Source organism: Paroedura picta, chromosome 5 (assembly GCF_049243985.1).
Source record: "Paroedura picta isolate Pp20150507F chromosome 5, Ppicta_v3.0, whole genome shotgun sequence".
NCBI lineage: Eukaryota > Metazoa > Chordata > Lepidosauria > Squamata > Gekkonidae > Paroedura > Paroedura picta.
In genome coordinates, this window is record NC_135373.1 from 41,273,131 (window position 1) to 41,286,406 (window position 13,276).

General features: G+C 48.1%; 1 protein-coding gene across 2 annotated transcripts in view; it reads right to left on the minus strand.

Annotated features, from left to right (window-relative positions):
* The window catches only part of CSMD2 (CUB and Sushi multiple domains 2), a 644,506-nt gene that overhangs the window by 8,951 nt on the left and 622,279 nt on the right, over window positions 1-13,276 (minus strand). For both annotated transcript variants that reach the window (XM_077337490.1, XM_077337489.1), the window contains 8 exons: window positions 8,787-8,898; window positions 6,954-7,133; window positions 5,824-5,889; window positions 4,943-5,104; window positions 3,501-3,601; window positions 2,463-2,550; window positions 2,064-2,199; window positions 245-423 (listed from right to left, as the gene is read on the minus strand). In XM_077337490.1, the coding sequence (XP_077193605.1) occupies window positions 264-423; window positions 2,064-2,199; window positions 2,463-2,550; window positions 3,501-3,601; window positions 4,943-5,104; window positions 5,824-5,889; window positions 6,954-7,133; window positions 8,787-8,898 (1,005 nt within the window). In that variant the 3' untranslated portion in view covers window positions 245-263. The remainder of the gene's footprint in view (window positions 1-244; window positions 424-2,063; window positions 2,200-2,462; window positions 2,551-3,500; window positions 3,602-4,942; window positions 5,105-5,823; window positions 5,890-6,953; window positions 7,134-8,786; window positions 8,899-13,276) is intronic.

The window sequence follows — 13,276 nt, forward strand, 5'->3', positions numbered from 1 at the left end:
CAGAGGAATTGTTAGAGGTCCACAGCGCTCTGATCCCACTCGGCAAATTGTTCCACCAAAAAAGCCCAGGCCCTGGATGAGGCCAGTTTGACCTGTCAGGTGGTGTTCCCACCGGCAGCATGGGAAGAGCTGTGGCCTGCCACAGAAGGGTTGGCACAATGGAAACGGCAAATGAAGTCCACGAAGCATTTTGCGAATTGAAACCCAAAACTGGGGGTGAACAGCACAGGAGAGACAGACTTACTGCGCAAGAATTGCAAGTGCTATACTGCGGTGCACACGGTGCTGACTGTAAACTCTGCCTCGTTGGCCATGATGTCTGTTGGCTGCAAGTTACGGTCGTACATCGGGTTTTCAAATGTGCCTCGGACATTGGTGTTCTCGTGGCCGGCGTAGCCATTGAACGGCACCTTCGGTCTCCTCCTGCATCAACCAGGATCGACAAATGAGTTGGAGCCAGTCCCTCAGCATTGGTGTTTAGGTGGAAAATGGTCAGTCAGTCCCTGGACCCTTTTCTTCTGCATTTCCCCTGCATCCCCTTGCCAGCATGGGGTTTGCACATGGCATGCACATGGACAGCGCCGAGAGCTGCCTAGCCTCACCCCCCTTCTTCAACATGCCGCATGCCCCACTCGAGGCTCAATCCAACCTGTTTGGCACCAAAGGTGTTGCCTCCCAGCCTATCCCACTGTACACTGAATGCAGGAATGGCCCTTCATTTGTTTCTTTCTCTATCCCAGTGGCTGAATCTCTCCCAACATTTTGACAAACTGCCCAGTCCCTTGAAATCCCTTCTGAGATCCTTCTCCCATTACAAATGCAGCCAGCATACAGAACCTTCAGGGCGTCTCTTAAGGGAGATCCAGAAATCTCTCAATTCCCTCCTCCACCTGCAACAATGCTGTCAGAGGCCAAAGCAGGTATGGTGAGGAGACCCACGTCTCTTGCCTCTGATTTTTATTCTTTACTGGAAAGTAGCCTGAGAGGCTATAACCAACAGTTGCGGTGTGTGTGTGGTAGGATGCTGAACAGAGTTGCAAGAGTTCCTGGTTCAGGTAGGGGGTCCCTTGCTTTCCCACTGCACCTTGCCCCCCCCCCCACATAGACCTACCCCAAGCCAGAAGGACTCCAGAAATTAACCTGATGCACTGATGCCACCCAGAAGGGATTTTTATTTATTTATTTACTAGAGGCAAAGCTTGTTTTACAAATGGGCTCTAGTAAGTGGCATTGGTCAGGAGAGCTCCTACAGAGAAGGCTACTGCCTTCCCCCCTCCCCACCCAGGAGATGGGGGTGGAGAAAAGTGCTCAACCAGCCAGGGAGGATGAGGCGACTTAACCACAGCTAGGCCAGCTCCTCTTCCATCTGGCTAACTGCCAAAAGCATCAGGAAGCAGGAGGAGGAAGAGAAGGAGGAGAAGACCCATGACTGGCCCTCAGTGAGAGAGTGCCTTAACCCTATTAGAGGCATACCCCCAGTGATGGCCAATCCACCCCCCAGCGTTATAATGGGACTGATTTTGAGACTTCTATACTGCCCCCTCGTGACTGGTCACCTCAGGGCAGGGTCTGGGTTGTCAGGACAGTGATGCTCTGTTTTTTTGGCAAAACTCTATGGTTAGATACAAATTCTACCATAGAGTTTTGCCCAAAAGCCAGAGTATCTGACATCACTTCTTGGTGATGTCTGTAAATGGGGTTAATTTCTGAAGTCCTTCCAAGATGCGCCCTCCCATATCTCCCACTGGTAGCATCAACAGACCTGGCAACCACAGGGCTCCCTGTTTCAACCTTCCTCTCCTTGGAAGCTTGTGCTTGCAAAACCGCATGCCAGAAGCTACCTTCTCACTCGGGAGGGTGAAAGTGGCACAGGGAGGGTTGTTTCAAGCGGTCATGTGACAGGAGAGGGAGAGAGTTCAGCAGGCTCTTTCCTGTTCCCCCTCTCATTCAGACCAGCACCTAGCTGAAGCTGCATTCGGTTGTGAAAACATGCAAATGAAAGTTACACAGAATCCGCCTTCCTGATTCTTGCCTCTCTGGCTTTGCTCCGGCGAGGGACTCACCTGTGTTTGTAGAGATACAGCACAAACCCTGCAATAATCAGGGCAATGAAAGGCACGAGGATAGCAGCTGCCACCGAACTGCTGTTGGAGGCAAAGGGATGCCCCATCGACTCGGGATCATGCTCCATCCTGCTGTCTGAAAAGGGAAAGCGGCACTGGGCTGTAATCCAGAAGAAGAGGCTGGGGCCTCCAGCATGTGCTTGTCATGCAAAGATCATTACAGCGCCCGGTGGCCTTATTAAGGCAGAAAGGCAGCAGGTAAATTAACTGAATCTTGTTTTGCCATTTACCAAGGACAGGTATCAATGCGATGGAAGACTATTGTTGAAATCCAATTGCCAAAAGGAAAAAAAAAAGGAAACAAAGACTTCAGCCTGCGAGCAAGACCTGCCAGCTTACCTAGCCTCTGGAGGCCAAACTGTCCGAAACCTTTGCCATGCACAAATCCCTGGTAGACAAATGTCCCACTCGATGTCTCGGGGGTGACCTGCATTGGGAAAGGACCAACAGACTGCATAAGCGGAGGTTTCTGGCTGTATACAGAGAGGAGCTTTCGATAAAAAATTTCCTATGAGAGAGGTCTGCAGAAAACAACTAAAGTAATGAAAACTGCTTGGAATTATTTAAAAAACCCCCAGCAAATAATAAGGTCCTAATGGTCTGGGCAAAAAGGACTGTCAAGAAAGGAGAGACGGGACGCAGTGGGTTCATCTTGGTGAGCCATAACTAGAGCTGCCTGCAAGAAGGCCATGCTCTGAATCTTCCGAGTCCTTATCTTTGATGGAAGGGGCTAGGGCGAGGTCTAGGCAGCCATTATTAAAACACTTTTACTTGAGCAAGAACAATCAATTTTGGTTGTCAAACAGATTCCAAAGGGATAAATAATATATCGTTGAACATTTCTTTGAACAACAAAAGGTGCTAAGAAGGAAAATATTTAAAGCTTTTTTTTTAAACCCTTGCATTTCTCCCCAATTCCATTCTGTATCCTTATTTGACTTTCCCGTTCAATGCAATAAAAAGGACCCCCAATACCCTTAGAATACATGCCAAAATAATTACAAGTGGAGGGAGGGGAGGAATGAAACACAACAGGGGAGTTCATTAAAGTTGAGGAATACACAGCATGTGGAGTTGCATAACACTCCCTTTTGGATGTTATGAACTTGTAATTATTTTGGCATATATTTTGGCATATATTCTAAGGGTATTGGGGGTCCATTACTTTTGAAGGTCCACTTGACCCCACCTCTCTGCCAAAGTTAGGTTGGTTGCCAGTTCTCCGTACCTTGCAGTGCAACTCATCCCTCTTCTCCCTCCTCCTGTTTTTTCCCAGGCCCCTTGAAATTTTTATCTATCTTAACCCTGCAGGCAGGCTTGGCAAGCACAATGTGTGGCCGAGCCGTCTTTGCAGGCTGTTTTGTGGCTTGTACTTACACGTCCGTCTAAGGCCCACTTGTCATTCATTAGCATCTCTGCTGGCCCTGTGATCTGATACACCTGGAGGAGGAGATGCATCTCGTCCTTTTTGTAGATCCCTGAAAAGAAAACCACAGAAGGCGGGTTGTGCTCTCAGGAGCTGATTCTTGATGGAAAGAAACTGATTTACAAAGGAAGGGGTGAGTGTGGCAAAAGAGCGCACTGCGGTCTAAGAATGCAGCACCCTTGTGAGCCTTTGGGCTTGCATTTGAGTATCTGCAGGTCACTGCATGAATCCATGAGAGACCCCAAAGTTACAGAGGAGGCTGCCAATCCCAAGATGACTGCAAGGAGCTCCCAAAGGGTCTCTTTAAACCGAACCAGAAGGCCCCAGAATCATGCAGCTCTGGGGTAGGAAGTCCCTGGAGACTGGAAGAATGATGGCACCCTCATGACTTTCATTACCCAGGAACTGACTGTACCTTGGCCCTCTGACTGACACTTTGACTTTTGGCGAGGTCATTTATGGACTTCATCGACGCCTTGGCTCTCTCCCTAAAGCAGCCAACATCTTCCTCTTCTTTTGTCCCCACGTGTGACATGACTTAGGCTGAGAGCCGTGTGACAGAGCTTAGGCTGAGACTGTGTGGCTGGCCTAGGGTCACCCAGCAAACTGGGCCTTCGAACCTGGGCCTTCCATATCCTATTCCTGCACTCTAGACCAGGGATTCTCAACCAGGGGTCCTGGGGAGCTCTGGAAGGGGCCCATGACCTCCCCTTCTGCCATAATGGACTTGGCCACAAGCTAGGAGCCAGCCACTTTCATTGCTTCTCTCCTCCCTCATGAGCATGAGTGAATTCTCTCATGGCTTCTGCACCTGGGAGGGGGCGGAGTCTGAACATCTGCTTGCAACTTAAACTGCATCCTGCTTCTTCCCTCTCAGGGAGGGAGGTGTGGTCAGCTGACATCACTCCACAGCCAATTGGTTGAAAAAGGTTTCTCTAGGCAGTGCCCAGCTCTGACTTTCAACACCTCAAGTATGTCACTCCGCACTCACTCTTCCAATCATCTCAAGAAAAACAGTATCAGTAGCCGGAGTTTGAGCTATGGACACTCTTCCCAGTCCCACTTACTTACTTACTTAATTATTTGGGTTTATATACCGCCGTTTCCAATTGGGCTCATGGCGGTTTACACAATAAAAGAATAAAGTACGGTAGGACCCATAAATACCTGAATTACATTACTAAAATTATTAAAGCTAAAGATGGCGGCAAACTAAACTGACTCAGTTTATTCCCTCGATCAGCGAGGGCCAACAATCCTACTATCCTTCTGATGAGAGTGGGAGCAGATGGACACGGGGGACCCCAGACTGAATAACTTGAGAGGGCAGACAGCTGGCTCCATCCCCACAATGAGCCAGGTTCCCTGAAGCTGGGTGGGCCAGGGGCCTTACCAGACACTAGGAGTTCCACACCACTGTGGTCTATGAGGGTGGCGTTGACTTTACTGGTCACTGGGTCAAAACTGGTGACGGACAGCATAGCTGGCTGCTTCTTGCCCATGTATTCGTAAGAGCCTTTCCAAAACGAGTTCTTTGCAAAGACATCTGCAGGAACTGGGGACAAGAAAAACAAAACGGGGAGAGGAGGGAGTTTTCAAGAAGACAGGAAGCCTGTGGGGAACCAGAGAATGGAAACTGCCCAACTTTGGTTTACACATTTTATATCCACAGCTAATGGCATGTCGGCATTATGTTTGCTAAAGCCATCCCCCCTAAAGTACAACCTGCATGGCACCTTGCCCCCAGTGGGAGATAACTTGGCCTTTGGCTGAACGGGGAAGGAGGAGGATTGGAATAATAAGAAGGGTCTATATTTTATCGCCTGCTGCCAGGGATGTTTTATGGGTTTATTGTGTTTTAATGTTTTATTGTTGTGAACTGTCGTGAGTCCATGCAAACAGCGGCGGTATTCAATCAATCAATCAATCAATCAATCAATCAATCAATCAATCAATCAATCAAATTTGGGGGTTAAAGATGGATGACCCTGAGCTGGGTGGCCAGACTAGCCCAAACTCATCGAATCCTGGAAGCAAAACTGCGCCTGCCTTGGTTACTACTAGGATGGGAGACCACAAGGGAAGTGCAAATTGACTATGCCAAGGCAGGCAAGGGCAAATAACCTCCGCCCATTTCTTGCCTTGAAAACCTTTTGGAGTTGCCAGAAGTCAGCTGCTACTTGATAGCACTACCCACCCCCCAAGATGGATGGGACACTTGTTATGATCTGATTCTCTAAATTCAGTGTTAAGGCTAGTAAAGCAAAGCTGTACCTGACATCTTTGGGAGAGGGGGGTCCCGAGCAGTGCCCACCGGTCTGCCACTGGGTCGGATATCCGCTGAAAAAGACAAGCAAGGAAAACGAGAGTTAACATTCAAGCATTGGGGTATGTCACATTTCCAGAGCACCCTGGCAGTTAAGAAGTCAGCTTCACATGAGAATAAAACACCAGCTGTTCATACAAAAAGCTGCGGGCTTTCTTGGTAGAGGCTTATAAAACTATGAGTGGGCCAGAGCAGGGGTAGTCAATCTGTGGCCCTCCAGATGTTCATGGACTACAATTCCTATGAGCCCCTTTCAGCACTGGCAGGGGCTCATGGGAATTGTAGTCCACGAACATCTGGAAGACCGCAGGCTGACTACCCCTGGGCTAGAGAGTGGGGATGAAAGAGGATTTCTCACTCTGTCATAATACTGGGGGGAAGACTGGAAGAGCATTCAGGATGGACAAAAGGAAGGACTTCTTCACTTAGCAGGTCAGTGGTGGAATGTAATGCATAGCCTCACAACGTGACAATGGCCACTAGCCTCAATGGCTTTAAAAGAAGAAGGTGTGGTCTATCGGTGGTTGTCAGCCATGAGAGCTAATGGGGACTTCCATGCTCAGATGCTTTCATGTCTTGCTTGCAGGAACCACAAGAGACTTATGTCTGGCCTCCACTGGAAGCAGAAGACGGGCCTAAACAAGCCTTGGGGCTTGGAGCCATCAAGGCAGTTCATAGAATCATAGAATAATAGAGTCGGAAGGGACCTCATGGGTCATCTAGTCCAACCCCCTGCACTATGCAGGACACTCACATCACACTATTATGTGGTGGAAAGAGATATCAAGTTGCAGCTGATTTATGGAAGCCCCATAGGGTTCTTAAGGTAAGAGATGTTCAGAGGTGGTTTGCCATTGCTTGCCGCTGCGTAGCAACCTTGGATTTCCTTGGTGGTCTCCCATCCAAGCACAAACCAGGGTGATCAGGTGAGTCTGAGACATCCAGGTCATAGTTAATTTTTAAAGGAGCAGTGAAAAAACTATCGCCTGGAGTCCTTGGGATCATGCAAGAGATGTAGATGGAGAAAACGAATGACTAAATGTACTTGCATGGAGACACCTGGTCTCAGCGTGCTTACCAAGGCAGACAGGTGGCTTCCCTGTCCAGCTGCCATCAGCTTTGCAGGTCCTGTGCTCGGATCCTCCCGTGAGATAAAAGCCGCTCTGGCAAGAGTATATCAATGTGTAGCCCAGGGAAGGCACATCCATAGCGTCCACGTTAGCATGGGCTGGCATCTCTGGCTCTTTGCAATTGTGAGCTGGAACAAGACAAGAGCATTCAGAGGCAACTCTAATCTATTTAACACTGGGTCTCAACAAAGTCATAAAAACAAGGTTCCTGCATGAAGGAGAAGGAGGGAGGGCACTGGAGTTCTCTGTGCCTGAGAAACCCTGGTCACTCAGCGTCTGCCTACAGAGCGCTCTGCCATCACTCTGGCCTGATCTCGCCTGCACACCAGCACCACCACTGTGGACGGCCAAAGGGGGTATTGCAGCTATCAATTCCACACGGGGTCACATGACTCAAGGGGCCAATGAGGTTTCACATGTTCATGTAAAGGTGTGGACTTCACAGCGACTCACTCTGATTAGCTGGTTTATTTATTTGATTTTTATGCTGCCTCTCCCTGCAAGTGGGCTTAGGGCAGTTTACAGTAGTAATATACCAGTTAAAAGCAACACTCTTCCCCCTATCCTCTTAAAGACCCTCCACTCCACTGGACTACCCAGATGGGGGATGGTCTAAAATAATGGGCAGAACTAAGAGGGAGAAGGGAGGCCCATAAAATTTCTGCACAGCCATGGGCTCAACCATATACCTGGTGGAAGAGCACAATTTTGCAGGCATGGCAGAACTTTGATAGTGCTGTGAAGGCCCAGATTTCAACAGGCAACTCATACCACCAGGTCAGAGCCAGGTCAGAAAAAGTCCTGGCTCTGGTCAAGGCAAGGTGAACATCTTTAGGGCCTGGGTTTACCAACAAATCGGTGTTAGCAGACCACAGTGCTCTCTGGGGGACATTGGGAGAGGTGGCCTCTGAGGTACACAGGGCCCAGGCCCTGTAGAGCAGGTTAAATATGGGCCCTCCATGAGATCCCCGTAAGGTTCCATGTGGCTACATTCTGCACCAGCTGTAATTTTGGGGTTAGGTCCAAAGGTACCCTCAAATAGAGTGTGTTACGCTAATCCAGGCTGGAGGTGACCGTTGCATGGATCACTGTGGCTAGGTCTCCCAGGGGCCAGATAGGCCACTAGTAGCTTTGCCTGGCACAGATGGTAAAATGCCTGGTGGGCTACATTGGTGACCTGTGCCTCCATTGATAAGGAGGAGTCAAAGGTCACCCCCAAGCTCTTGATGGTGCGGGAAGCTGATAATTGCACTCCATCAAGGAAAAGAAAGCACGCTTTCTCTTCTGGCCCCTTCTTCCCCAATCATAGAACGACTGTCTTCAAGGGGCAGAGTTTCAGGCAGTTCTCCCAGACCCATCATGCCACAGTCTCCAGATATCTAGCCAGCGAATCTGGGAGCGTATCTGGTCGGCCACCCATCAGCAGATAGAGCTGGGTGTCATCAGCATACTGGAGGCATTCCAGCCCATACTCCAGAATGGGTTGTACAAGACGGCTCATATAGATGCTGAATAATATCAGGGAGAGAATCGTACCCTGTGGTTCAGGTACAGAGTAAGCCGTTCACAGACCTATCGCCCCCCCTGCTTACTTTCATGCTTGGCCTGCATCTGCTGGCCTTCAGCTTGCCCCAAGAAATTCAAGAAGTGGGGACAGAATGGATGATCTGCTTTGTGGTACAAGGATCTGTTCTTTTAGGTTGTTGTTGAGGTTTTTTTTGAAGTGCACAGTACCCCACGAAGGGAAGCAGAAGCCTTCGGCTTAAAAAGCACAGACTCACGGATACAGTCGGGCTGCACCCCGCTCCAGGTCAAGTTCGGAAGACAAGTTCTGGTGGTGGACCCCTGCAGCAAGTATCCTTTATGACACCGGAAGAAAACGACACTCCCAACCTGTTGGAACAGGAGAGCAGGACAGCAGTTCATTTTACAACCGACGGAAAAACAAACCGAAACAACACTTGTTTCCATTTTTTCCCCCTGAAGCATGCAGAAAAAGCCATGAAAATGAATGAATCTCATTTGTTTTTCTTTCTAAGGAAAATGCATTTTTAAACTCTAATCCCTCTCCCGATCAATTTGTCTGGATAGAACTCTTGCAAATATTTCACCACATTAAATGATTATTGGAAAGAGTAGATTTCTAGACATTACAGTGTTAATTCTGTAAAATAAAAAACCAAGGGCCTTTATTTAAAATTCTGATACATCAGAGGGCCCCTTTTCTCCTAGCTCTCTGAAACTTGACAGGGAAAATTCCCCAGGGCGAGCTGGGCAATCTGCAGAATTTCATCCCAACGCGCTGGAGAACAAGCTGAAGCCAGAAGGGTGTGCTTGTGCTTAATTGCCTACAAGACCCCTAAAGTTACAGGCATGAGCCTTTCTGTGAAACTTTCATCACCATAAAAGAAATGGGTTTCCCATTACAGCCAATGGCAGAGAAAATAATGAAATAATAATGAAATAATAATGAAAATAATAAGGATTAATTATGAATGAAATGAAAAATGAATGACACTTTTAAAAAAAGAGAGAAATCTTTGCCCCTTCCTGTAGGAATCCAGCCACTGAATCAATTAAAGAGTCAGTTTATACTAACTGTTGTGGGTTTTCCGGACTGTGTGGCCATAGCCTGGTGGTTTTAGTCCCTGAATGCAGAATCGAATCTGGCATGCTGGATTCGATTCTGCACTCCCCCACGTACAGCCAGCTGGGTGACCTTGGGCTTGCCACAACACCGAGAAAGCTGTTCTGACTGAGCAGTGTTACTTTGCAGGAGGGAAAGGTGCATTTTTCACTCAAACACCCACAAAATGTACTCTTAATCCCTGTCCAGGATATCTTTCCAGCAAGCAAAATACTTTGGTGGGGAGAGAAAGGGGTGAATTACTTCCATGTTGACTATGTCTCGATTGGATCCACAAACCGAATGAAAACTAAGACACGCCTGGGGAGTTCGAGGAGGATTTGGTTATCCAGTTCCCATGAAAACGAATTTGAAACGTGGGCCTCTCAAATCCTCTTGGATCCATTGCTCTAATGGCACGCTGTGTAAAATATATGTCACCACAATGCTCTGCTGTGCAAAGTGAAGTCTGGAAGAAGAAGAAGAGCTGGTTTTCTGTACTCCGCTTTTACAACCCAAAGGAGTCTCAAAGACCATTTATGCACTGGAGGTTTCATGCTGGGCTGCAGGCTGGAGTTTTAGTCATGGCAGGTTGCCCCACATCTTCCTACACCCACATGGGGGAGCATTTGGCACGGTGTACCTCATCCATCCCAGATTTGTGTTCCTGCATGGAAGCTGGGGCAGTGAAGTTCCCAGTGCATAAATGGTCAAAGTGGCTTACAATCGCTTCCCCTTCCTTACCCCACAGTAGACACCCCTGTGAGGTAGGTGAGGCTGAGAGAGCTTTGAGCCAGACTGAGGTTGCCCAGGTACTGCAACTGGAGAAGGAGTGCAGTATCAAACCCAGTTCTCCAGATCAGAGGCCACCACTCCTAACCATGACACCAAACTGGCTTCTTATTCGGCCTTATCACTATACGATGATGTTTAACAGGCGTACCTGGAGTGTAGAATAATACAGGATATGCTCTCCTACTGGGGTTAAGGCTATAATAAGTGGGCCAAGAGGAACTTCAAGAAAGCGGGTGGACAAACATTGCGTTTTGAGCAGCCAGTGTGGGTTTTCCATTTGCATGACCCCGATTTTGCAACTTCTGCACTGCAAATGTCGGTTTGCAACTGCAGTCCTTTCCGCTGCAGTCCCACCGCTTTGGGTTAAATGCTAGGGGTGGTGTGCTTTGACTGTGTTTGGTGTGCAGTGGAAGAGCCTGATTTCAAATCCAGTATCTCCCTAAAGACCAAGTTTTTCAGGGTATGAGTTTTTGAATGATGAAGGGAGCTTTGAGTTTCAAAAGCTCATCTCCCCTAAAGCTTGCTGGCCTCTGAAGGGTTACTGGAGACAAATCTAGTTCCAAAGAGATGTGCTTTACTGATGTGGGGGGAAGTGCCGATTCTATGGAATCCCTGATTATCGTTGAGAGGGGCTTTTCTCGCTCTGCCTTTCAGTCTGCAGGTGGGCCGTTTCCAAAATTCTTATGGGAGCTCTGTTTCCCCATGTGCACATCCACCACACTGCATATCTAGCCATCATTTTAAGGATTAGCAACCATCTCACACTTCCGCATTGCAAAAAAACATAGGCGGGTCGATTCTTGCAGGCGTTCATCTCACAATACGGTTTGCCTCTTTATGAACCTTCCTGGCTTTCTCTCTTGGAATCGTCACAGGAGAAGAGTGCATCTTCTCTTCTGATACCCCTTGGAGGAAATACACCTGCTTAGACCTGAGGCCCTGAGAAACAGGCTATGCTGGGCCCGTTTTCTGAGATCCTTCGAATCTTAATCTTCCCCACAAGCATTGGGATAAACGCTCACAGAGAAGGGAAGGTGTGAGTAATTTGATGCCTTTGATTCAAGTCCAGACGTGTGCATTCTCTGCTGGGGCCCCCATTTTGCTGAATGGACTGCCATGCTTCCACCATTCCTTTAGAATGTGCAAAACTGAATGGTTTAGGATAAAGGGAACAGGACTGGAACTTACTCCTCTGCTTAATTATGTACCGTGCTATTATGGCATTGCATTCCCTTTTGAAATCCCAATTTTTGCCCTGTTTATATCACATCTGAATTTGTTTCGGCAATGTTTCTCATTTTTTATGATCCTAGACGTCTCACGCTGCTTGTTGGAGGTCTTGGGCTATTTGATTGTGCTGCCTGACCATGCCTAACCGCACTTGAGCCTCAGCAAGAGAAGCAGACAATAAAGTAAATAAGTAAACCAATGGCTAGTCCTAACTTGCTCATCACCCCATTTCTCCATAGGGTCCAGGATGTGACGCCCTCCATTTAGAACAACCAAAGGGATCCAACTAGCAGAGAAAAAAATTGCTCTGCAAGGATGTACATGTTATTACTAAGAAAAAATGAGCAGAGCCAGTTTGGTGTAGTAGTTATAGAGTGGCAGCCTCTAATCTGGAGAACTGGGTTTGATTTCTTGCTCCTCCACGTGCAGCCAGCTGGGTGTCCTTGGGCCATGCACAGTTCTCTCAGAGCTCTCTCAGCCCCACCTAATTCACAAGGTGTCTGTTGTGGGGAGAGGAAGAATAGGTGATTGTAAACTGCTTTGAGTTTCCTTCGGGTAGTGAAAAGCAAGGCATAAAAAAAACAGCTCTCTTCTTCTTCTACTGCCATTCCAAAGGTTCCCAATGTTACACTGCGGATGTCTCCTGAATTTCTCTGTCAAACCCAAAATTTCCTACCCAGGGCTGGTTTATCCATGTCGCACATGCTACAGGCCCCACGCTTTCAAGGGCTCCCCACAGAGCCTTCCCCCCAAGGCTCAGGGGAGGTATTTCCTCCCTTCTCCCCTCTCCCATTTTCCCTCTTTAAGGACACGTGGAGTTACATCCCTTTCCACTGTGGGTGGACCATCCACACCCCAGTCTGGCTGCTCTTACCACCACTGGGCTCTGCTAGGGCACTGTGAATCCCTAAACTGGCTCTGGTGCTACAGGCCCCGTGAATCCTTAAACCACCTCTGTCTCTACCTCCAGGAGCCAGTTTGGTGTAGTGGTTAGGAGTGTGGACTTCTAATCTGGCATGCCGGGTTCGATTCTCCGCTCCCCCACATGCAGCCAGCTGGGTGACCTTGGGCTCGCCACAGCACTGATAAAACTGTTCTGACCGAGCAGTGATATCAGGGCTCTCTCAGCCTCACCCACCCCACAGTGTGTCTGTTGTGGGGAGAAGAAAGGGAAAGCGAATGTAAACCGCTTTGAGCCTCCTTCGGGTAGGGAAAAGCGGCATATAAGAACCAACTCTTCTTCTTCTAGGAGACTTCTGTATTTCTCTGTATGGGGTCTAAAAACCAGCTGTTCTTCTACTCCACCTTCTAGTACTTTTGTATACCCGAGGCACCTTGCAATATTTATTTATTTACCATGTTTTGATGTCACTTTTTAAAGTAGTTCAAGGTCCCCATTGAGGTGGAAACATAAACAAAATGTTAAAATGAAGGTGTCAGGAAGCGAGGAAGATCTAATGTGAGGAAAAGACTGCTTCAAGGCAGCCTTCAGTTCGCCTGACCTGAGCAAAGCTGTTAATGACAAGACATTTTGGGAGGTCATTCATTCACAAGGTTGATTGTAAGTCAAAGTGACTTGACAGCCCATGATATACATGTATCAAACAATAAAAACAATTT